Source organism: Elephantulus edwardii, unplaced genomic scaffold (genome assembly GCF_000299155.1).
Source record: "Elephantulus edwardii isolate Elephantulus edwardi_28Jun2011 unplaced genomic scaffold, EleEdw1.0 scaffold00155, whole genome shotgun sequence".
NCBI classification, from domain to species: domain Eukaryota; kingdom Metazoa; phylum Chordata; class Mammalia; order Macroscelidea; family Macroscelididae; genus Elephantulus; species Elephantulus edwardii.
Window position 1 is genome coordinate 4,566,247 of NW_006399905.1, and position 26,786 is coordinate 4,593,032.

At 36.9% G+C, this 26,786-nt stretch overlaps 1 protein-coding gene across 3 annotated transcripts in view; it reads left to right on the forward strand.

Moving 5' to 3' along the window:
• SS18 (synovial sarcoma translocation, chromosome 18) overlaps window positions 1-26,786 on the forward strand; it is a 110,521-nt gene that overhangs the window by 22,264 nt on the left and 61,471 nt on the right. For all 3 annotated transcript variants that reach the window (XM_006895036.1, XM_006895035.1, XM_006895037.1), the window contains 2 exons: window positions 21,251-21,404; window positions 25,024-25,245. In XM_006895036.1, the coding sequence (XP_006895098.1) occupies window positions 21,251-21,404; window positions 25,024-25,245 (376 nt within the window). The remainder of the gene's footprint in view (window positions 1-21,250; window positions 21,405-25,023; window positions 25,246-26,786) is intronic.

Sequence of the window (26,786 nt, forward strand, 5' to 3'; positions counted from 1 at the left end):
TAGAACGGCGTTTAGGGCTCTTGTACATAGGGTTGCTATGAGTCGCAGGTGCCTCGATGGCACATAACAACAACCACCACCACCACCTTGAAGAGCACACTTAGTGAGATGAAAGATACCATTTTACATCTTTGCGAATATTTTAAGTGTCTGGTTTTATAGATGGTTCTCATGTCTATTTTTGGATTCTATCTGCTATAATGTTTTGGTTAAAGTAATAGAGGAATATCTAGTTTCTTACAGATATTGGAAAAGAGGACTATTTTTATAGACTTTGCAAATTGTGAATAATCTTTTTCAGTATAGCAAGGCTTTATTTTTTAAAGGTTATAAAAGGTATGAAATTTAATGTTGTATCAATAAATTTTCCAGTTCTGGTACATGAAAGTCCATTGATGTGTCTTGCACTCTGGATTTTCTGCTCATGAGTGATTTTTGTAAAATAGTTATAGATCTCACTTGTGAATATTGACTTATTGCATATTTCATTGTAAGATCTAAAAATCCCATTTGTTGATGTTATCACCAGATCATCAGCAAAGTCTATTCCTAATGATATGCCTTCAAGTCCCATGTGGTAGATAAAAGTTCGCCAGATTTCCAGTAACTATTTGGAAACTTGAATTTGATCATTGATAATAAATGCCATCTGTTTTCTTTGAAATGACAGTCATACTGTGTTTTTGAGAAAATATCTGCCAAATGCCAGAGGTACTAAACACATGTAGTTTGTCTAGCATTTGTTTTTTTAAAGTAAAAACGATGATGTATGAAAACAGTGCCTCATTTCCCTAGCAACTCACAAAGTACTTGTCTTAGAGCATCTTTAGTTTGCAATTTTCCATTTATCACAGGGTATTTAAAAGTGTAATAAATGAGTATTTTTTTTCCCTTGTATGCAGTTAGCTTTTCTTTCTTGTGTACAGACAGCAGTCTCTACCTACTGTGGGCCCATCCTGTTCTTGGGCTCTGGTAGACCCATGCTCAGCCCCTCACCTACCTTCAACCCTCTTCTTACTCCACACAGTCTGTCTGGTCATAAATTTGCTACAAAGAACTCCAGCCCTCTCAGTCATGGCCACGAAAGCAAGCACGCAATTCAGTAATTTATTTTCCAGCCTTGTAATATCAAATTTGACCCATGACTTTGATTATGATTGAGAGTAACATTTTTGGACTACTGAATGGCAGTAACTAAGGCCAGATTCACTTCTGGAAATGAGACTTGAGGTGTGTGCATGGATGTACTGTGCCAGAACTTTTTTTACATAATTAAGACACTTGTACACTTGTGTTTTGTGTATGTCATGGTTTTATCCTTATGATTTACTTCATGTGATGTTAAACAAAAAATTAAATGCTTTGTTCTTGAGTCAGTTTTGCTACATGATAACCTATGTTTTGAGGTGTAAAACTGTTGCATAGGATTTTCTTGGCTGTAATCTTTATAGAAACAGATTGTCAGACCTTCTCTTGCACCCTGGGTGAGTTACGCTGCCAGTATTTAGGTTATTAATCAAATACAAACCATTTATGCCACCTGCTGTGTGGCAGAGTCCGTAGGGAGTTGCATTGCCAACCCAAAGTCTCACCTCTTCATTGGTTTGTATCCACTCTTGGTACTGGGAGAAAGATGGACAGTCTCCTTCTGTGTGATTTAAAGCTTTAGAAACTCAGTGGTACTGACCATCCAGCTGTGAGTTGAGTGTAGCTTAATCAACTTTATTTAATGCTTGCATGATCTTTCTTACTCATGTGCTAGAAGCATTGTGCCTAATGCATGTTTTAAATTATTTTTATTTATTTATTTTTATTATTTTTGATTTGTTGTACTGTCGAAATGGATCCGACTGGCACAGGAGGAGTTTGCCCCTCCTTCAGCAGAGCGTCTGGTGGATTCAAACCCTGCACCTTTGGGATTGCAGTGCAGATTCTTGCCACTAGGCCACCAGAGCTGCCTGACATCTATATTTTTAAAAATTCAGTTTAAATTTGAACCTTAACTTACTAATGTATTTGTGTTTAAATTTACTGTCATAGAATATGCTTCCTGTTTGTCTCAGCCTTCTGATACTGCTTTGTTAGTTATTTCCTTCCTTTGTAAATTTTTTATAACTCCCCCTTTTTAAATTAGTTTAGACATTATCCATACTTAAAATGATCTTTTTTGTAGTTACTGTCCAGGTTGTGTATAAGATCTGTCATATACACTTAAGCCTCACTTATTAATTACCTTGCTATCTGATGTTTTGCACTTATGACAGAAGTGAAAAATTTGGGTTAAAAACTTAGTATCTGGCAGTAATCAGTGCTGAGGTAGCGAAAGATAAGAGTAATACTGGTTGTGTTGCTGAAGGCATGTATGAGTCAGTTTTGGCAACACTAAGATTCTCAGTAGTTGGAGCTATTTAATGATAAAAAATTAGGTAAATGTGATTGTATAGCCTTCCGCCATTTTGCCTTTTACCTCCTTTCACTAAACAGTTTGGTTTTGGAAACTTTGTTGATGTTGATAAGTGAGGATTGGATGTATGTTAATTCTGTTTATTCAAATGAGTAGTAATCACTTTCAGGTAACATAGAAACGTGCAATACTAATTTTAAGTTTCTGTATGTAACCTGCAAGTGATTATTACTAATATTTCAAATCTTGTTTTTCTCCTGAAGAACATCTTTTAAAATCTTTAGTGCTGGTTTGTTAATGACAAATTCCCACAGTTTTTATCTTTTTCTCTCCTTTTTGTTTGTCTGTCTGAAAATGCCTTTGTTTTCAACATCTCTATAATTTTAATAATTTTTTTTTTAAATTGAGATTTTAATGAAAGTTTATAGAGAGAACTTGGATTTCCATTCATTCATTGTTGCACATTTTCCTCCCTGGCCCCCACCCTTGTTCTCTTTTCTCTTTGAAAAAAAAAATTCTTCCATTGTTGTACAGTTCCCCAGCTCCACCCCAGTGCACTTTACTATGCATTTCTGGACTGTTGTCATACAAATAACACCTAATCATATATTCCTTTTAAGCAGTTCTTTCCCTCATCTGTTTCAATGCAGTGTACATTATTTATTCCCTCTTTTTTTAGTTTTTCCCCAACCCCGCTGATTACAACAGTGGCATTATACAGTATTTATCCTTTTGTGACAGAGCTATTTCACTCAGCATAATGTCTTCCAGGGTCACTCATTTTGTATAACATTTCAGGAGTTCATTGTTTTTCAGTGCTGTATAATATTCCATTGTGTGAATATATCACAGTTTCTCTATCCATTCGTTTGTTGATGGACACTTAGGTTGTTTCAGTCCCCTTGCTATTATGAACTAACATAGCAGTAAACATGGGTGAACATATATCACATTTATCTGCTTAGATGGCAATTCTGATTTATTTAGGGTCAAATGTTATTTCTATTTCCAAATTTTTGAGAAAGCACCATACTGCCTTCCAGAGTAGGTTGCACGTTTTACACTCCTGCCAACAGTGAATAAGGGTTGCAGTTTTTTCACATCCTTGTCAGCATTTGTTGTTTGTCAATATAACTATTATAGGATATTTTCCAGACAAACAGATACTTGCTTGATATTTGTTGTCTACTGGCACATTGAGTTGATCATTCTTTTGTTTCTATTGACATTGTCATGTAGTAATTGTAGCTCTTTTGAAAGTAATCTGTTTGTGTTCTTTGCTTTTGATATTTTTGGTTTTGTAAGGTTAACCCTAGATTTATCAGGCCTCCTTGAAGTGAAATCCATTTGAGGGAAGTGAGTTTTTTTAGTTTATTTTTTGCAGAGTAGTCTCAAGATTGGTCACCTAACCAAAAGGTTTGCAGTTTGAATCTACCAGCTGCTTGGTCTTCTCCTGTTAAACTTGATAACCTAGACTGAACTTGGTGGTGCTGAGTTTGGTTGGGTTTTGGTTTTGTTGTCATTCTCTTAGAAGCTTTGTTGGTACAGTAGGCCAAGTGTTGACCTGCTAACTAAAAAGCCATTAGCTGCTGTGTGGGAGGAAGATGAAGCAGATACCTTCTGTGAAGATTAAAAAGACTGATAGAAGGTGATATGAGTCAGAGTCCATGGCGATTGGTTTGATGGTGTTAAAGAGATCAGTGTCTTCATTTTTCTGTGTTTGGAATGGTTCTTTTTTTATTTTAAAGAAAATTTTTATTTCATACTGTATTTCATACATATTTCATATGTACAAAGTTCTTAATTATTTTTCCCCCACACTGGATCTTTCCCTTTACCTACCCTTCCCTTCACTCATCAGATTGTGCAACCCTTTGATTAATACCCTGTCCCACCCCTGTCCATCCTCACTCCTCTGCTCCTTTCCTCCTCCTCTTGGATCCTCATACACATTCTACAATAATGGTGTTATACAGTATTTGTCCTTATGGGACTGAGCTAGTTCACATAGCATAATGCTTTCCAGTTCCTCCTAGGTTAGCTAGTGATTTACAAAATCATTACTCCTGTGTGCTGCATAGTATTCCATCATGTGATTATGACATAATTTCTCACTCCGTTCGATTGTGGTCAGACATTGGGGCTGTTTGTATGTTCTTGCAATGGCATTATTCTTGCAAATAGATATTTAGTTTAAAAATTTAAATGATCCTGTTTGTTTTGATAGTTTAGTCTTCTCTTTAGAAAACCTAGGTTTATATGGTAAGTCACCATAACCAGGTGGCAGTTCCAACTCATTGCAACTCCATATACATCAGAGAAGAATTTTGCTCCAGAGGGTTTTCAGTTACTGCTTTTTGAAAGTAGATCACTAGGCTTATCTTCCAAGACAAATCTGAGTGCGCTTGAATCTCTAACTTTATAGTTAGCCACTGAATTTATTAATGATTTGTACCACTCAGGGACTCTATTAACCAACTCAAAACCTCATTGCCATCTAGTTAGACAAATAGCTGACCCTTCAACGGGTTTTCACAGGCAATAAATTGCACAGGAGGAGATTGCCCATCTATCACCTATGGAGCAAACTGTGTATCTTTGGATTGGCAGCCACCAGAGAGGCTATTCCTTGGAGAGGGATATTATACTTGGAAAAGTGGTGGGTTGGTGAATGAGGAAGACCCTAAACCAGATAGATTGATACATATATTGTAGCAGTGGGCTCTGGTATGTCAGAAATGATGATGATGGCACAAGATAGGATAGGATTTTGTTGTTCACAAAATCATTATGAGTCTTACTGTACTCAACAGCATATAATAACAAGTAGGATTGATGGGGAAAATGGTATTTCTATTCTCAACATTCTAAGAAAAGTTTCTAAGCTGCTTTCCATATTAATTGCTTCATTTAACATTCTTACCAGCAGTGTATGAGAATTCCAGTCTCTCCACACCCTTTTTTTACTGTTTTTTTGAACTTACCTTTATTTCCTGGGATGAGATGCTTATTAATTGTTTGGATTTACGTCTCTAGTAGTGATCTTGAGCATTTCTGCGTATGTTTTCTGGCCATCTGAAGTCTTCTTTGATGAAAGTTTTTTTCATATCTGCCCATTTTGTAATTTAGTTGTTTATCTTCTTGGCTTATTGGAGTTTTATAAAACTTGCCATTAGTCCCTTGTCTGATATGCCATTGCTAAATATTTTTTCTTCATATCTTGCCACTGGGCCAGGTGGCAGCACCATGATAGATGGAGAAGAGATTGAGGTTGTTTACAGTTACAGCTGACTTGGTTCCACAATCAACATTCTTGGCACCAGTAGTCACAAAATAAAAAAAAATTTTAAAAAAAGGAATTGCACTGGGGAAATCTGCTGTCAGGGACCCCTCTGGAGTACTGAAAGGCAACGATGTCAGTCTAGAGACTAAAGGTGCACCTGATCTAGGCCACGGTCGGCATACTTTCTTGTTATGTATCAGAGAGCATATGGTAAGAATGCATCAGTGACTAAGGATGACAGAAGAATTGATGCCTTTGAGTTGTGGGGCTGGAGGGGAGTCTTCAACATACCATGGACTGCCAAGAAAACAAATAGATCTGTCTTGCAATGGGTGAAGCCAAGAATTTCCTTAGAGGTTAGGATTTTGAAGCTCTGTCTCACATACTTTGAACACGTAGCCAAGAGGAACCAATATTTGGGAAAGAACATCATGCTTTGAAGGGTGGAGGGACAGCACAGGAGAGGGAAATCCCAGAGGCGATGGATTAATACAGTGACTGGGGCAGAGGGAGTTGGTGTGTCAGAGTTAGTGAGACTGGCTCAGGACAAGGCAGACTTCAGAGCTGTTGTACATAGGGTCACTATGAGTCACAGGCAATTTAACCGCATATAACAACAACAACAATATTGTGCCCACATCATTTAGACATGTCTTAAAGTCTTATACATTGTATTTGTGTTATGTGTTACAGTGTGGACCCTCTAGCAGGTTTTTAGAGTCAGTAAATTGCATCAGAGGAGATTGCTTGTCTTTTTCCCATGAGCCAGCTGGTAGATTTGAACCAAATACCTTTGAGTTGGCAGCATAACTCCTTACCACTAAGCCACCAGAGTTCCCCTTAGATCAGAGAGAAGCAATAAAATGATAGCATCTCAATGCAAGGAGTATATTATGTTATCTTACTGTAACCTGGTTTAACTATCACAAAAGAAAGGGACTTTGTATTACAGAGACTTTTATTTTGTACTTATTTAATGTAGAATCATTATTTTATTAATGAATATAAATATTCCCATTTATTTAAAAGTAAAATTATCTCACCACTGCTAAATCAACCATGTGGAAGCATCTCCATCAGCACATATATAGTGCAAAACCAATTCTCATGAGGTCAGACATGGCCACCATGCTCCTACACCTACTTCTACTGATTTCAACAGCAGTTGTACTGCTTTACTGTCAGGTCTATATTACTGTATTTCAGACCTATACTCATGGTTATGGGCTTTATTAGGGATGTTAACAGGTTGCCATACAGCTTGGCAGTAGGATACAGGTCCTCAGGTCTCAAGCATGGTCACAGGCCCTTTGACCTTCAGGCCCATAGCTTAGGCCAGCGTTACAAAGTTTCCTGTGCCCTGTTAGTTACTTCCAGCAAGACTCCTTGTTCTGACTCCATGGGAAGCAGTCCTAAATTAGCTGTTTGGTCTCTAGTCCTCTGCTGAGGCTGCTTTTACTCATGTGCAAGTGGTGGTCTGAATGGCACAGGAAACTCTGACCCCAATGGAGACACTGTATCTTTCTGCTTCTCCCTTGTTTGTAGTGAGTTACCTACCTTTGCTGCTAAACCTGCTCTAAGGTTGGGGAGGGTGGCTAGAAACTGACTGATCCTATAATGATTCATTTGTATACACCCTAATTTCAAGTTCTGCCTAGTCATATGTTGAAAGTCAAGCATGATGGCTAGTAAAGCTGTTTTGAACAATACCCCCTTAATACCGCAACAGTGAAAGGCTTAGTTTTATGTGTAAGTAGAGCGCTTGGTTTATTGTGCTTTTCTGATTGGAAGTACTTTGCACTGCTTAGACCACCATCGTAAGTTGTTCAGAAGGTCTGAGTTGATCTTACTGTGCACTGTTACTACTCTCCTTGCATTTCCTGGGTTGTTGGTAGTTCTAATTTCATGGCACATCAGGTTTGGCTCTGAGAAGCTCACCACTTCAAGACTGAGATCCTTGTAGCTCATTTTCCCTTAGCTTGTAAGCTTGATCATGGGGCTGGTCAGATCTTTAGAGAACTCTCCGTCTTGTGCTTTGTGGTCCTCATGTTTGTTGCTAGCATCTTGTTTAGAGCTGAAGTTTAGTTCTGTTTGCCTCTGCCATCATACTTAGGAAATCAAGGTCGTCACATTCTGGGAATTAATGACTTATGGTTACCTGAGGGCCGTCTTATCTGAGTGTTTTCATAAACCTTCCTGGACGTTTATATGGTGGATCTGATCTAGGCAGAGGAAGGTGACAGGAGTCCAGTGAAACATGTGACTAGGTACAGGGTTGGTGAGGGTAGTCTACTTCAACTTGTGAACTCCCCTGGAAAAAGTTGTTGGCCACTCTCCCTCTCCCCACTCCACCAAGACTCCAGAGTTCACACAACTTTGCAGCTTTACGAAGTCAGTGCCATTAATGGAAATCCAAAGTTGCTGTAAACTTTCATTTAAAAAAAAAAGTCAGCGCCTGCCAAGAACTGAGTAGGAGAGTTAGTTCTAGGGAATGTATAGGGACATCAGGGGCAAGCTGGAAAAGGAAGGACTTAAGAATAAGTGAGAAGAAAATATATTGTCTTAGTAGAAGGAATTGCAGAGGTTGAGCCAATAAAGAAAAATGAGTTTATAAAAGGAAAGAATAGAAGGAAAAGCAGTTCAATTAGATGTGAATAGGAAAGGTGAATTTGGGGAAAATAGGGATATCATGATACGATCTGAGTGCCATCAGTCTGCCTGAAGGGAGAGCATACTAATTACTAGCTGCAGTCTGAGAAATTTTGATCCTGGAAGGAAGAACTGTATGCTTAAGGGTAGTTTAATTAAAGATTTCAAAAACGTAGTATCCACTTTTTATTGTGTGAACTAAGAATATGTGCATAATTATATGCAAGTTCAACTTGACACTGTTTTCTGCTTTCATCCAAAAGAAGAGTTAGACATATTTCATGTATCTGAAACTGAACTAGCTCTAACAGATTATCCTATTTAAAAGAAAGACAAGAATCTAAAATCCAGGAATAAGTGTAAAAACAACCCAAGAAGAGAAATAGAACTATTTTTAAAAAATTGTTTTGGAATTTTTTTCATTCACATTGTGTTTCATACAGTCATTCCTGTACATTGTGTCTTATAAAATTAATCACTATGGATCTGTGCTCACTAGAACCTCCTCTTTTCACATCCCCGCTGGATCTTTCCTAATTCCTTTGCCTCCTCCTCCTACCTGTCAAACTCTGACCAACATCCTTGCCTCTCCTTCGAGAGGGAATCGAATCAGCAACTTGAGGATGACCACAGACACAAACCCTACCATTCTCTGCTCTACCCGACAAGCTTTATTTTTTTTTTAATAAGCATTAACACTTAGGTAGTTTTATTCTTAAGAGTCCTGTGTATTTTCTCTCTATGAAAACATTATACGTTGTTCTTGTTAGTGGCTTTGAGCTGCTTCTAACTCTAGAATCCTGTGTATAGCAGAACAAAACCCTGCCTGTGCCATCCTTATAGTTGTTATGCTTTGAACCAGTTCAGATCATCTCATTAATCGCTGTAGTAACTAAGCAATGCACAGCAACCGGACGTATTGTCTGTAGTAGTAGGCTACCAGAGAGTGCCTTCCCTCATATGGACCAGAAACATTTTATCAGTGAAAAATATGGCAAGACTTTCTTTTTCTAGCATACTTTAAAGAAATTGCATTTCCATGTTTTAATCTTAAAATAGTTTTTTGTTTTGGGTTTTTTTTTTTTTGTGGGTGAATTGTTGGTAATGTTCTTTATGAAGTGGTAGACACCATTGATTTAGGGAAGAATTACAAGAGAACATCAAATTAAAAAAGCCTTACCCTTTTAACTGGAAAAGTGAGGGAAAGGGACTTATTGAGTAGTTCATTTTATAGTACTTTTTAAGGCATACAGTCAAGAGTTTGAGCATAATGGAATAAGAAAATTTAAAAATTAATATAGTATTTCTTCTCTTCCTCTAGAATCATCTGGAAAATTATGTAGGTTTAAACATATCAGTATGTTTAAAAGCATACAGGTAATTGAATCACTCAGGTATCTGGGGGCCATGCCACAGTGTTTCCCAGGTACGTGTAGTGGTAGATTGAAAATCTTACGTATTTCCATGTTTTTTAAGTAGAATACTTGAGGATATGCAGAACTTCTTAGAAATAGATTCCTATTCCAGGATTTCATTTGATTTTGAGTAACATGAATCATTAATTTTCCAGTGTGAGAAAAATTTCTCTTGCAGTGTAATGAAGGTTAAGTAAAATATTCCACAGTGCTTTGCATATAGAAGAGCTCAGTAAGTATAAATGATGTTGAAATAGTTGAGCCACAATTATAAAGTAGAAAAGAAGGCTGCATTCAGGAGTTCTTTAAAATGGAACTAGCAGGATTTAGTAACTGAATGCAGACGAAGGGACAAGTAAGAGTGTGGGAGACTTTGATGGTTGTGTTGCCATTTGCTAAATTGAAAGTTTTAGAGGATGTGAGGTAGTTTTGGGCGTACTAGGTTTGAGTTTCCTTAGGAACAAGGATGTACCAAGGGATAAAAACCACTTCAGCTGAAAGGTGTGAGTGACCAGCAGAGACCATAATTTGCATCATACAGTACTGTGATTCCCGCCCCCCCCCCTTTTTCCTGGGGAAAGAACTTGTTTTCTTGAGAAGAGCATGCATATCAGTGATGATGGAACTATTGGGTTACTTTTAAGTCTGCTTTATCAATTTAATATAATTTTCATAGCCTTGCCAATTTTTAATATTACTGTCTTTATTTTGCTAATGAGAAAATTGAAACTTAGACTCTGTAATTTCTTTTTTCATGAGGACCCTTTTGTTTTTCTGTGTTAAGTTTACTAATTTGTGATTTTAGTGTAGGATTTTAGCTATAAGATTAGATTCATTAGCTAATTTTATTTCTGTGCGGAAAAGCACAAAGCAGAGTGAGGTAGTTAGTAGTGCTTATTTATTTGGATGTAGATTATGCAGCCCTAGCAGCTGTGGTGCTGGAGAAGAATATTGAATATACATTCCTGGTGTATTGCCAGGAGAACAAACAGGTCAGGCCTAAAGAGGGTGAAACCAAGCTCCTCCTTGGAGTTAAGGATTTTGAACATCTGTCTCACATACTTTTGACCATGTGACCAGGAGGGACCTGTCTTTAGAGAAGGACGTCATGCTTAGAAAGGTGGAGGGGACAGCCCAGGAGAGAAAGACCCAAGATGTGATGGATTAACTCAGTTACTAGAGAAATGGGATTAGATCTGTCAGAGATGAGAGTGGCTTAAGATAGGGCAGAGTTCAGAGCTATTGTATATAGGATCCTGGGCATTACATTACTGTTGTTTGCATGGTTGACTTTGTATGGATAACACATCCACAGTTCTGGCAGTGGAAAGCAGAAACAAAGTAAATAGGTGTTTCCCTTTAAAGGGGCTGCTCCCTTGTGCACATCACTTCTGTTTGTGTGCCATTAGTCAGAATTTTATTATATGGTGAGACCTGCCTGCTAAAAAGCTTGAGTAATATTTTTTTCCCATCTGTTTGTATGCACAACTATGATTTAGTGGTATGTTTGGAAGAATGACTGTTGAAAGGCAACTTAGTAACGTTTGCCACATAATAGAAGGGTCAGAAGCTTAGATTCTATGATCTAAATGGTTTTGGAAAAGAATTCTTTTACTTAGCTTAGAGTACAAAAGGATTGAATTCACATTATATGATACTCATCAAAGAAAGATATGACACTTAGCCAGGAAGTAAGATTTTCATGGATGACATAGCAAGCAATATTGCAGTGAAGAAAAAGAAACTTATAATCTCTTTAAGCTTTATATGCATGCATTAATCTTTAAGAAAGGCAGAAAAGTGATTGGAACTTTTATTTTTTTCACTAATTTGAGTATTAATTGAAAAAATTCTTTGATATTCTTAAATTTGAAATTAAATGTACTTTTTGTTTGGTGGGCATTTTCTACATAAAGTCTTCCTTAAGACTTTATTAAGAAAAATTGATTTAGAGCCAGAAATCTCACATTTATATATAATTTTCTAAATTACATTTTTAGTGAATATACTTGATGTTCTGGGCAATCCCTTGGACAGTCCTTGAGTAGCTATTCGATACATAGTCTTCAGCATAAATTACACAACTTTAAGGTCAGTCATCTCATTGACAGAAAATCGGTTGAACTGTATGAGTAAAATTTGTTCTTAAAAAATTTTTACTGTTATGAGTCACATGAAGTGAAGGCATGTGCGCTTTTAGCTGTGGAGACTGTTTTGGAGATGATCAGAGATTTATTACATTTTTCAATGTTTAGCTTAATTTTAGCATAGATAATGTCCTCAAATCAGATGGATTGACACAGTGACTGCAGCAGTGGGCTCGTGTATGTCAGCAGTGATGGAGATGGGCTCGCTGTGCGTGTCCCTGATTTGACCACACTTGACAATAACAATGGTACTTTGATATAGTTAAAACATCAAGAATAACCAGAAAGTCTTAGAAAAGTCTACTCCTCCTTTACCTGCTTTTTCTGTGAATAAAAGCCAGTATGCCTTTTCTTGTTTTCATGTTGCCTGTGCTTAGTGTTTTTAATGACTTTTTAAAAAAATGATAGATGTTTGTTTACATTTTCATTTTGTACTATGCAAAGAACTTTTCTTTAATATTGCCATCATGTTAGTACTATTTTAAATTTTAATGGTAATGAAATTAGTATTAAAAGTTTTTATAATTACCAATTTATAAGAACTTAAAACTGAACTGATGCTGTTGAGTCAAATCCTGGTGGCACTGTGTCACCAAAGCTCCTTTTTACTGGCAACTATGTTTGGTAAACATAATATTGACATACAGTTCCCTTGAAATTATTTCTCTGGCTTCTGTGGTACCCATTTATCTCTTTATCTCGCAAGACTATGCATGATGTTAAATATTGCCAGACAGTATTTATAAAATTTCCCATGCTATCTAGATCTCTACAGACTGTGTAGATTTTTTTCTGTTATAGGCAATTTTATTTGAGTTGAACGTTTACATTTGTTTTTTCTTTTAATCATTTATAGACATTTTGCTTTATAACTTTAATAGACTAGTTTAATTAATTAGCAATTAGTCAACTATTGTGTTTTGCCTTTCCCGTCATATTTATTTTTACTCCTCTGTCACATTTACTTTTTCAGTATTACTTCCCTCTTCCTCCCTTCCCATCTCTATTAAACCTGCAGGATTGATTTTATCTGTGTATAAAGCTTTCTTCAGATTTGTATAACTGACCTTATACCAAAATTGTCCTTTTATGATTCACCAAGAGTCCCAGCAGTGGATGAATGGTTGAAGAAAGTCACGTATATTTGAAAGTCAGGTACATTCATACAGTGGAATATTAGGCACCATTAAAGAGGTTGCATATATCTTAAGGTAAAATTAGCATGGCCAGTGAGAAGGTGGTATCATCTGACTTCCACTAACTCCATAAGAGATAAGAGTTCTCATCTCCAACATCAGACTAGTTCCTGAGTGGTCAGACATGCCCCCTGCTCCTGCACCTACTTCTGTCACTTCTCAGAAACCTATTCCTCCAAGGGCTGTCACTGTTAACTCTGCGTGCTCTGCTGCTCACCTGTTGAAGTGACACACAGAACTCCCAGACCATACTCAGGATTGTGAGGTTTATTGGGGAAGCTAACAGCTTATGATTCAGATTGGAGTCAGGATACAGTTACTCAGGCAGGACAGCTTCTCAGGCTTTGGGCCAGTGTTAAGACAATTCTTTTTAAGTCTCCATCTAGTGAAAGAATATCTTGCCCAGAAGGACAGGCTGTGCTTTCTATTGCTTCTTTTTTGATAGTAGTGATGCTGGGTTTTTTTCCCCCCTCAGTCTGCTTAATCAGAGCTTTTTAGAATGACAAAATTGAACAATCCCCATAGTAGTGGTCTCTATACCTTACTTGCATGTTCCTACCCCAAAAGTACTACTAATATTCTTAGCGTGGTCTTATCCAACCATGTTGCAAAGTCAAAGGCAGTTAAGCACAAGCTAGAGCAAGGGGAAGAGTTACGCTGTTCGTAAGGTGACTGTGAGTTGCAGTTGACCTCATGGTACCCAGCAACAGCAGTAATCTATGTATGAGAACAAAATATTTACCAGTTCATTATATGTGTATATACATTTCATTGACTTTATGTTCATTATGCATTGTAACTGTTACTACTACTGTTTTCCAAATTATTTAGCAATAATTAACAGAAACTCTGTGTCCTCTAAGCAGTAATTTCCCTTCTCACTCTCCTCACCTCTGTAACTGTTAACAAGCTTTGGTCTGTATATTTTTGTCTGTTTCATATAAGTGGAATCATGTAGTATTTATTGTTTGTGATTGACTGACTTCCCTCAGTATAATGCTTTCAAGTTTCGACTTTGTTATAACATATGTCACGACTTTATTTCTCCTTTTATACAGCATATTTAATTTTTCTACTCATCTTTTGATGTATAGATACTGTTTTTATAATTTAAAAAACTTATGTAGATATTAATACTTAATCAAAGGTCTAGTGTTCATTTCATTATTATTTTAGGAGCAGATCATTATTTTTTAGAAATATATTCCAGTAAATACTCCTGAAGTGGGAAAGGAAAGTGTTTACATTTTTAAACTTAAGATTATTTATTTTTGGAGTTAACTCTTTAGTAACTTAGAGTTGCATAGATTTCATTTTTTTTAAAAGTAACTGGTAGATTTGTTTAGAAAGGAGTCCTCATTTTTTCATAAAATAGAGGTAGACTAAACTTACTGAGGACTGAGAGTTGGAATTAAGTACTAAAATTGGGGAGAGTATGATTAGCGCATGTATGAATCTGAGGATTTCTCTTAATTCCGAAATTCCCTTTGGAGATTTTGAGAATTGTCATACCTTGGATATAAGTGGGAAATATTAGTAGTTTTGAGAAGTTTAGTTATTCACGTTTTGTGGTATGACTGAATTTTCTGTTTTGCTCTTAGACCATACGACTGCTGATAAGTTTAAGTTAAATTGGAGAAATCGGTTGATACGGTCTAATACCACAGAGATTCCAGGCTGCTTGTGGTGATTTTGTTAGAAGCTGCTGAGTTGTCTCTGACTCAGCACAGCCGGACATGAGGTCCCACACGTGCCGCTGCGGGAGCTCATTATTCCACCTGCCGTGTCAGACCCATCATGTGGAGGGGTGTCCTCTGTTTTACCTGCTTTTTGCTTTACCACACATGATAATGGGGTCTTGAAATTTCTTTTGGGGAAATAGACCTTGTGGATCTATTTCAGGTATATAGAGAGAACTCATTTTTGGAATGCTGATTTACGAGTAGGAAGTAAGGTACTTATTATACTCAGGGTTTTGGAGCCAATCAGTTTGCTTTTACCTATGTACAGATACCATTTCCTTATCAGCCTTGAAAAGTTTTATATGTATCTCCAATTTGGAGTAATATTTAGTTTTTTATTTCATACTTATTCCTGTGTGTCATTTTAGTGCCTCCTTGTGGAGAACTGTACTATCTGCAGTTCTGCCAGTAATGATACAGAAATATTAGTAAACGAAAATTTCTGCACTCGTCGTATTTTAAAGATTCACTGAAGATAGTTGGTAATCAATTATTTTTAGTTTTATGACAATCTTTTCCGTTTCAGAGTTCAGATATTTATAAATATCAAGTACCTTTTGTTCCAGGTGATATTTAGATATTTTTGATAAATTAGTGAACAAAACAAATATTACTGGTTTTACTTTCTTAGCTGGAAAGGTTGACAAAAGAAATAAGTAAATCATATAATATGCTAGCTGATAAGAGCTCAGGACTAGGAGAAAGAATAGAGTAGGGTAGCAGAGTAAAGTTTGTTAGGAGGTCTGTGTTGGAGAGAGGGAATTTGCAGTATGAAACAATACTCAGTATAGACTTCATTGAAAAGGTGGCATTTCATGAAACACTTGAGGACAAGTACTTTAGGTAGAGCAGACGAGTACAAAGTCCTGAGGTAAAACTACCTGTGAAAATAATTATGGTTGGAGAAAAATAAGGTAAAGAAGATGGTGTGAATATAGAAGGTCTTTTAAGTCATGGTAGGAACTTTGGCGTTTTTGTTTTTGGGGTTTTTTTTGTTTTTGTTTTTGTTTTTTTTTCTGAGATAGGAAGCATTGAAGGATTTTGAGCAGTGGAATTAATATAAATGCAGCCTGACTATGTGCTGTATGGAAAATAGGATAAAGAAGAATGGAGGCTTTTGCAGTAATCATCAGTGTCAGGAATAAGATGAATGCCTATATGAGAGTGGTAGCAGAGGAAGTGGTGGATCTGAATTATGTTTTAAATAAAAGTAGAAACTGAAAAGACATGCTGAATTGGATATGAAGAGAGAGGTGAGGTGTATGAGAAAAAGATTTGCCTGGGAGTAAGGGAAGTGGGTGGTGGTGGGTGGGGTAATAGCAGGAATCTAGTTTTGTACATAATAATTTTGAGATAGACGTCTGAAAGAAATCCAGATGGAAATGGAGTAGAGTATGCAATTTTGAAAGTTAAACATTTCTGGAAGTTGTAAAAAATATGCTCGTCATTTTAAAATGTTACTCGTATTTCAGACCAGTCTTTTTTAGTAAATATTTGAGCACATCTGTTTGATACTAGGGAGCTCTGGTGGCTTAGTGGCAAGGAGTTGTGCTGTGAGCCCAGAAGCTCTAAGTTTGAATTCTCCAGCTTCTCTGGGGGTCTAAGCTGGGCAGTCTCCTGCAAGGCTGTTATTTACTACCTCTGAGCACTCACTGAAGAGTCATCCTTAAGGACATAGTGAACAGTAACGTTTACATTGTGATTGGGGTTACAGTGATGAATAGGTATAGTCACGGATGGACTAAATCCTTAGGAAATTTGACATGTTGTATTGAAAGTTTGAACTCTTATTCATGCCCATTATTTTGGTTCCTGTGATTCTGACTTGGAGCAACTCCATCACATTTTCTAGGCCATATAAATTATGATGGGAGGAGAGAGCCCATCTTTTTCTGAGGAGCCCTTAGTAGGCTTGAACTACAGGAGATTGCAGCCTTTGGATTAGCAGCGCAGCTTGCTTTGGACTGTGTCACCAGTGGAGTTTCCTTAAACTGATAGTTGTTGTGGACCATCAAGTCAGGATTGATCCATAGCTGACTGTCCAGCAGGTTTTCAGAGGCAGTAAACCGCATAGGGATTGATTGTCCATCTTTCTCACGCAGAGCGGGTGGCAGGTTCAAGTGCATGACTTTGGGTTGACAGCACAGTTCCTTACCACTAGGCTTCCAGAGCAGAGATTAATCAAGTAATCACACAAGTCATAGTATAAAATTATAGCGTTGTTAGTACAGTGAAGAAAGAGCATTTTAGTGAGAATATATGATGGGACCTGATAACTCATTTGATCAGGGAACACTTTCTTGAGAAAATGACACTTGAGATGTCATTCATAAGCAATCAGAGCCATTCGTTTTAAGTGTATCGATGAGTTTTGACAAATTGTGCACCAAAAACATTCACGTTATAGAACATTTCTGTTAGCCCCAAAACTTCCTAATGCAGTATTATCTTCCTGTTTTTGAATTGCTTTGTTTCTTTTTTTTAAGTAGTGATTTGTGTGAGTTTGATACAAGTTTTTTCTTGACTGTATGTATTTGCGAATACATTCTGCCAGTTGGAGAACTGCCCTTTTATTCTCACAATGGTATTTTTTTTATGAATAAGTTTTCATGATTTAAATGAGGTCCAGTTTCTCAGTCTTTGCTTTTATGGACAGTTTTTTCTGTTTCTTGTTTTGGCGGTATTTTCAAGTCACAAGATCATGTAATCACGTGCTTCCCCCTTTCCTGTATGCTTGTTCCTTAACACTGTGAATGATCTCTTTTAGGATTAGTTAGTTTTAATACCTCCAGTACTTTTCTGACTTCCTCCCTGTCGTTTTGATTTCCATTTACTATCTCTGTGTCTTTAGTCATAATGGGCTGATCATCCTCTTGTTGGCCTTTTCTTTCTCCAATCACTGATTGTTATGATAGTACTCTTACAGCAAAAATTCATATATGTGTGTTTGTGTATCTATATATTGGGGAGATATATGTGTGCCTCTGAAAAGCTGTTTAAGAGTCTGCTATGGGTTGATTCCAACTTGACAAAACACAACAACAACATAGATAGGTAGGCAGATAGATAGGAGATCCGGTGGCCTAGTGGTAAGGAGTTGTGTTGGCAACTCAAAGTGAAGCATTCAAATCCATCAGCTGCTCCTCTGGAGGAAGATGGACAATCTTCTCCATGCAGTTATTTGCCTCTGACAGCCTGCTGGAGGGTCAGTTCTGACTGGACAGTATACAATAACAACATTCAAATACCTCAGAGTAGAGTTGTTAGGTCAGTGGTAAATTTATGTTTAATTCTTTGAGGAACTGTCAGACTTTTCATAGCACCTATACTACTATTAGCAGGTATGAGGGATGCCATTTCAGATCCTTGCCAAAAATTGCTTTTCATTATCATAGTCATTTTAGTGATTGCCAGTTATTTATTCCTGCTTTTCAGAATGTCTTAGAATTTGTGATGGATGTGTATAAGCATTTTTAGAGGCTCTAGTGGGTGTCATTTTTCTAAGAGGGTTAAGTTTTTCTTTCGGTTGATAAAATCCCACTAAGAGATCACCTTAAAATAAAACCTTATTACCAGCAACCCACTCAGACCCTCTGCTCTTGAATTGATTGGCTCATAGTGATGTTTCCATTAGGTTTCCAAGCAAATCTTTACAGCAGGAAACAGCTCATCTTTCTAATGTGGAGATTCTGGTAGATATAAAGTGCCATCCTTTTGGTTGGGAGCTGGACACATTGCTCGCTGCACTTCCAGGTCTCCTTATAAACCTTGTCAGGGTTGATCTGGTTCTATTTTGCCCTTAATCCTAAGGAGAGTCTCTTCTGAATTCACAGCAGAAAACTTGGGTTATTTATGAAAGTATTTGACTTGGTGCTTGCATTACAGTCTTTGTCTCCTTTGCATAAGACATCACTAAAATCTCCGTTTATTTTTTTAGCCCTAATGACTTTTTTTTACTGGTTTCTTTGAATTTCTTCCTCTTTGTGATTCACCTCTTCATTACCCAAAACCTGTCTTGTTTCTGCTCAGGCCAGTAGGACTGATGCTGCATTCTCTTGGTTCCCGGTCAGCTTTTACAGCAGAATCAGGAAAAAGCCAAGGTGGTTTCCATAACCCCATGGCTTTAGTTGTTCTTCAGTGTTTTTACATCTCTGGAGAGTTAGCTTGATACAGGTTACTCCAATATGGTAGAAACTATGAGTAATGATGTTTTACAAATTGAGTCACCAAGAAAATGTAAGACTGATACCTTATGAAGAATAAGAATTTTCAACATAAGAGAGGGTATTTATTAGAATATAGGAGGAAGAATTTTAATTTTCAAACAAATACAGAGGGTAGGTTTGAGTGATTGTTGGCCTTAGCGAAGTTGACGTTTCTTTTGATTTTAAGTTGAGTAAGAAAAAGGAACTCTGGTGGCCTAGTGGCAAGAAGCTGCACTGCAATCCTGAAGGCACGTGGTTTGAATCCACCACCTACTCTGGGAGATAGATGGGTAGTCTCCTCCCGTGTGATTAACTGCCTTTGGAAACCCCCCAGAGAGGCAGCTCTGGGTCATTTCCGACACTATGGTACACAACAACACCAAACATGTTAGGTAACATATTTTATATGAGATTTGCAATGTTAGTACCGATTTTGATAAAGCATTTAATGAAAAAGGATGATTATTTAAATTTAACTAGTGAAGAAGTTGAAGGTTCTTAATTTTAAATGGGTGCCTTTTTTTATAATACCCAAAACCACACCAAACCTAAAACCATTGCTGTTGAGATTCACAGTGAACCCATTATATTCATAATGACCTAGAGGACAGAAGCACTGTCCCATGAAGTGCGAAGGCTGTAAATCATTATAGAAACACACTGTCACATCTTTCTCTCTTGGGTCAGTTGGTAGGTTCAAACTGCCGACCTTTTGTTTAAAGACTGAGCGCTTGAACTGCTGTGCTACTGGGCCTCCCACTGTTTGAGTTTGTTGTTGTCGTCATTTGTCATTTAGGAAGAACCTATTCATAGCTGAACCTCCAGCAGGTTTTCAGAAGCTGTAAATCATGAGAGGAGATTGTGCATCTTTTTTACCCAGAGCAGCTGGTTGATTTGAACTCCCTGTCTTTGAGTTGGCAGTGTATCTCCTTACCCACTAGGTCTCATATAGTTGTACTAGGTGATGTCTTTAGATGTCCTTGTAACCAAGCCGTTTCCATTCTTGTCTGCTCACACCATGTTGGCTCTGCTCGTTGCTGCATTGCACACATCAAGAGGAAATGCTGCTCAGTCCTGTGCCATCATCATGGTCACTGCTGGAGACCATTGCTGCAGCTGCTGTCTCAGCCCTCTTTTCTGTTAGTGCTTATTAAATGGTTGGAGGTTTGAGTATTTACATATGATGATGAAAAATATATATGCTAAGTATGCCAGCGGGAGTTTTGTTCACACATCTGCAGAGGTACAGATAGAGTAACTAAGTGGCCATCCAAAAATAGGGAAAGAAGAACATGGGTGAAGTTATAAGGGTGCATGTTATACTCAGCGCAGAGAAGTAGAGAAAGAAGGCAGAAATGGATTTGTTTTAAAAAAAATGCCTGCCTGTCCTCTTAAAGGCTTAAAAATTGGGATTTGGAAAGAACCTTCCTGAGAAGAGGGGCATGTGCAGTGGACCACCTTGGGGCTCTGTTTTTCCTTTTGCCCTTTTTTTGAACTCTCAAGGTTAGTCAGTTATTTTCTTCACAATTTCATTAGGAAATTTGCCAAAGGCATCCTTTTGAGGCAGCTGTCTCTGCACCCTTGGAGGCCATCAGTAATGTTTCCAATCCATAGGACTATTCGGCACAAAAATGTCGGACTGTGCTTGAGCTGGGTCTTTGTGTTTTGAAGCACTTCCTTACTACTCCCCCCTCCCCCCCCCACCCAAAGCAGTTTAACATACATGTTCTTGAGGCTTCTGATCCTTTTTATTATTTTTTTTTTCATTCTACCTGTTCAGGTAAAAGACATCATTAGTAAAAGTTCTGTTGTGCACAGGCTTGCTATGAATTGGAGCTGATTCCACAGCACCCAGCAACAGCAGCATATATATTAATACTAAAAAAGATTTCATTTTTAAAGATAACTCATAATAATAGATTTGTTAGGACTTCTTTTTGTACAGAATATTAAAAATTTTACTGCTACTATTGTGACTATAAAGTATAGTTTAATTGTGGTTTTCACTTGGTCTAAAGTGCTTCATGTTAGTCATCCTGTGAAGTTTGGGAGGCTATTAAATATGACTAAATCGCATTAGAGTAAATAGAAATGTGTTTGTATTTTCATTCCTATCCAGTTTCATAATATAGGCAACTGTTACACCATATGCATCTTTAATATATTAGTCTAACGGTTTGTCTTGTTTTCCTAAACTGTCTCCTCTCAGCCACCCACACAGAATATGCCTATGGGTCTTGGAGGGATGAATCAAAGCGGTCCTCCCCCACCTCCGCGCTCTCACAACATGTCTTCAGATGGAATTGTAGGTGGGGGTCCTCCTGCACCACACATGCAGAACCAGATGAACGGCCAGATGCCTGGTAAGTTTCTCTCCTCTAAGACATTAACACCAGGGTTGCTTAGCAACTGAAACGACATGGGGGCTCAGGGGATAGGAGATTGTTGATGACAAAACTGCTTTGAATGCCCCCGAGTACAAGCTCTCTTAGAGTTTGTTAGCTACAGAGCTACGTGACCTGTATTCAGTGTTTATCAGGCTGCCCTTGGGCTTTGATGTAGCTGACACACAGCATTCCTCTGATGAACAAAACTGGCTAAATTTAGTCTGTCTGAAACTATGCAATACAGCTGGCTTTAGAAGGTTTTTGGAAAAAAGGCATAACATCATGGTTTAGAATTTAAAATGTTTATAAAATGGTATTACAACATTTCTCTTAGGTTTGTATTTACTTAAATGTTTTCTTGATCTCAGAAACTATGATTGGAAAAAATACACAAGAAAAAGAGATAAAACATTCTCTAAAGTGCTAGTGTATTTAGTATTTCTTCTTTGGTAATATTGAAGCTCATCAGAGATTTTTATGAATACATATGTTTATAGCATAACAAATGTGGAAATTGATCTTGAAACAGGATTAAAAGCTGAGAAATCCTATATACTTTCTTATGTAATGAGCCACTCCTTTATCTTTTTTAAGTTTGGAACTTCTTAGACCATTTAATGTTTATTTACTTCTCTTTTGATGGTTTGAATTTTTAGTCTGAAAAATGTCTTTAAAATCTTTTGTCTCTGTAATAACAACAGCAGCAGTCTGTGCCTGTAATTTTTAATACAGAGTTTACTCTGGATTAAAAAGAATATTTTTTACTTTCTTAAGACAAGACTTGGCTTTGTTAACAAAAAAAATACAGACTGTAGTTAGCATTAACTATATTCTGAACCACAGAATAATTTATTTTAAAATGAGTAATTAATATTTTTAATGATAATATGTTCTCTAGCTGATTCTGTTGCGTTCAGATATGATGATGGATATAGAAAGAGAAGAGCACACAATCCCTGAGTGGAGGCATGGTAGCCGACTTTAAAGAAGATGGAAGTAGTGTTTCAATGGTTGTTTCCTATCTTGCTAAAACTTGCTACGTCTGTGACCCACACCCAGTTGGTGAGGTAGGAATAAAGACATAACTGCTTTTCAGGTTGTAGTCAGAGAATTCTTGTTGAATCCACATTTTGCTCTTCAGAACATTATTTTTAAAACTGGAAGGGAATGTACTGCTGGTGTGGGTCAGCAAACTAGGCTATTATGACTTTTTATGAAGAACCTTTAATTGTAACGTCGCCTTGTAACACTTGAACTTAAAAGCCAGGAAGAATTTGAGCAACAATGAAGTTACTGGTTATGTTTTGGTTTTTATGTAAAGCCACCTGAAGTAGTTCTTTATAAGGTGAACATTTTCAATCAGTAATGACTTATGGTTTCCGTAAACTATAATTGGAGAGTTGTAGGGGAAATTGTGAGCTTAGTAACTAATATTTTTTCTTTATTAAGTTCCAAATAGCATTTAGCCAACATTTTTATGAACACAAATTTGCATCTAGATTCTTACTTTGTAATTTTAGTTGGTTTTTTTTTAATATTTCGTTTTCAAATCTTAAGTGGCAGAGCTACTAAATGCTGTTTGAACTTGGACAGATGTTCTTTCAGTTTTAAGTTCTGCCTTTTAAAAACAGTTAATTGATTTTGTAAAAAACTACATAAAGCATACATATAATACTAAAATCAAAAGATATCGAAGAATATGAAGTGGCATCTATTTCTCCAGATAGTTTGGAGAGGCATCAGCTTCTAGTTATTCTTCCAGAGAAATTGTCTGTGTGTAAAATGTGCCTGTGTCCGTTACTTTTCGTTTTCCTTCCTTTCCTCCTCTGCTTTTCACTTTTTTCTTCTTCTTCAATTCAAATTGTAATGTACGTGAAGTACTACTGTGTCTCTTTTCCTCTTCTTAAAGATAGATCTTAGAGACATCATTCTACTTAGAATTTACAGAGCTTCTCTCTTTTTCCTTTCTTGTATGTAGTAACTAGATCATTCTATTTTATGGATACATTCTAGTGAAACAATTTCCTTATATTGGAAAAACAGATTGTGTCTAGTCTTTTGATAGAAAAATTATGTTGCTGTGAGATTTGTGTGTGCAGGCATGCATACGTACACATAGTTACATGTGCAGACAGTTAAAACCTTTTATATCTGTAGGATAAATTTCTAGAATTAAGATTGCCACATCAGAAGCATATCTTTAAAAATAAATTTGATAGCTGTTTGTATTTCCATTCTCTCTATGATGTTATCAAAGTGCTTTTTTCTTCATAATATTGCACAAAACTTCTGATCTTTGCAAGTCTGAGAAATGAAAAGATAGTTTCATAGTTTTAATGTGCCTTTTACAAGTAATGTTTTCAGTCTTTTCATGTAAAGTGTCTTCTCAAGTATTCCCCTAATTAATCTCATTCTTTTTCCACATACACAGATTTTTAATTTTTCTGTTGTCTTGTTTATGTTTTATTGCTCTGGATTTTCTGGTGTATTTCAGGCCTTTCTAATGTAAAGTTAATAAATATTACTCTCTAAGCTAGGGATCTAACCTTATTTTTCCAAATAGCTACACAGTTATTGAATTCTCTTCCATTTAACCACTGATATCACCGTATCAGATTATGTATTTAAACCTACTTTCAGACTATTCTGGCTCAGTGATTTGGTGAGCAGTTTATTTATGTGCCAGAATTCAACTCTTGGGGAGCTCTGGTGGCAGAGTCCTTCAGGAGCTGCATTGCTAATCCAAAGGTAGTGAGTGCCCCTTTTAAAGTTTTAATCTGCCAGCAGCTCAAAGGAGAAAGGACACTCTTCCTCCTGTGTGATTTACAGCCTCTACAAATTCACGGGAGGGTCCTCTGACTGTAGGACCATGAGTTTTGAGTGAAACTCAGCTTGATTTGTTAAGTTGGTTCCAACTCATAGTGACCCTCTGGCTGGTTTCTGAGACTGTAAATGGGAGGAAATTCATCTTTCTCCCTCAGAGCCACTGGTGTATTTGAACTGCAGAAATGTGGGACTTTTGGAATTATCAGTGTGACTTACTAGTCTATGCCCCCAGAGCTCCCAGTCTCACCCATTCACTTTCACTGCCCGGGAGTCAAACAGACTTGCAACTGACCGTCAAGTGAGTTTTTGGAGGCTGTAGACTGCACCAGAGGAGATTGCCCATCTCTCTTCTGTGAGACTACTAGTGGGTTCAAATGCCAGACACGTGCCATGTTTGGTTTGGCAACCCAAACCCCTGTCGGCTATGCCGCCAGAGCCCCGTACTAGAACTGCACTTCATTTTTTTCCAGCTTTGTGATAGATTTTTTGTCTCTTGTAAGGCTGGTCCTTCCTTACTACTCTTTTTCACAATATTCCTGGCTTTTTGGCATCTATTCCTTAGTTTGTAAATTGGGAATAATAAGTAACATTTCCCTTATAGGTTTACTGTAATTCATGTAAAGCATTTACTTTGCTTTTGAGTACTGAGTTATTCTCAGGTATCATTATTAAAACAATAATGTAAAAAAAAAATTAGGTTCCTTAGATACTTTTCTGTAGCCCATCCATTTAACTTTTCTGTTTTGCTTCTGGTCATTTTTCTTCAAAGGGCCTAACCATATGCCTATGCAGGGACCTGGACCCAATCAACTCAATATGACGAATAGTTCCATGAACATGCCTTCCAGTAGCCACGGATCCATGGGTGGTTATAACCATTCCGTGTCATCGTCACAGAGCATGCCAGTGCAGAACCAGATGACGATGAGTCAAGGACAGCCAATGGGAAACTACGGCCCCAGACCAAACATGAACATGCAGCCAAACCAAGGTAAACAAGCCAGACTGTGTCCTTAACTGGAAAGTCTTTGACAGTGAGATGGGTGTGCTAAGTTGTTAGTGGATATGAAAAGACAGGTTTGAAATGAGTGATGTCCATGAAAGAGAAAGTTGAATTGAAATTGTGTGCAACTTCCCCCTCCCCACTGAGAAAAGATGGTGCTTTGTTTGATTTTTGAAACTTATTTTTTAATGTCTGTTGGACCAGTTATCATTTGAAAAGTTTGAAATTCTATATTGTTAAATTATTTATTAAAGTTTATCAATGAATTATGAAATTTTTATTTAATGGGTGTAAAATTGAGAAAATGACTTTAATTTTTTTGATATTTTTGTTTATATACTAGTTTTGTGTGTTGGTTTTTTTGTTTTTTTGTTTGTTTTAATATGGAACATTTCATTAATGTGCATGTCATCCCTGCACAGGGGCCGTGCTAATCTCTGTATCACTAGCACAGTTTATATATTATTTCAGATTTACTCTGTGGTCCATTTTACTTATTATGGTTATGTTTATCTGATTTTTCGCTTGGCTTTTCAAACAGTTTTCTGATGCTCAGTTTCAGTATTTTTGAAAGATAGTTCTAACATAATTAGATATTAGTTTGTAGTGTAGGTACTATACTCTTTGTTTTTTAAAAGTGACATGAATCTATTAAAATATATTTTTGAATCTATTAAAAAATTAACTATTCTTAATGAAATTGTTATCTTGTTTCTCTTTTAAGTATTCATGTGACTAATAACTAAAAACCAGTAAGTGGCGCTCTGTTCTGTGAATTGCTTGTTAAAACATATGGCACATTGCCAGGCTAAAATCTTTCATTTACAAAATGTGGGGAGGTTAAGAGTATAAAATATAATTAAATTTGCTTGCAGTTCAGTTGCTTAGATTTTGCTTATGAAAAACAAATCACTTAAGTATATACCCTGATAAAGAAAGATCATTTTAATCTGTTAATAATGTTTATGATGAGATGCTGTTAAAAAAGCTTGAAGAAGAATTGATGCCTTAAAGTTGTATTGGTGAAGAGTATTGAGTAAACCATGGACTGGCAAGAGAACAGACAAGTATCTCCTCAAGGAAGCAATCAGGGCACTCCTTTAGGGGCAAGAATGGTGAAATTTCATCTCTCAGAAGGAGTTGCCAGTCTTAAGAAGGACATACCAGGAAAAGTAGAGGGTCGGTGAAAAAAAGGAAGACCTTCGAAAAGGTGAATTAAAGCAGTGAGTACAGCTGGGGGCTTGAGCAGGTTGGAGATCATGATGGTTGTGCAGGATAGCACATAGGGTTTGATAGGGCCAAGCTGTTGTTTGTAAGGTCAGTGGAAGTTGTAGTTAGCTCTGTGACACTTAATAAAAATTTTAGAATAGTTCAGATTCCCCCCCTGAAATTTGTTGATCCATGCTGAAAATAAAAATAAGTAATAATTCTATCAAGGAATATGCCATCATTAAAATGACTCTTGCTTTGTAGTTGTTCCCAGTATTATTTAGTGCTTTTTATAGAATGTTTACTTTTTTTTGCTGCAC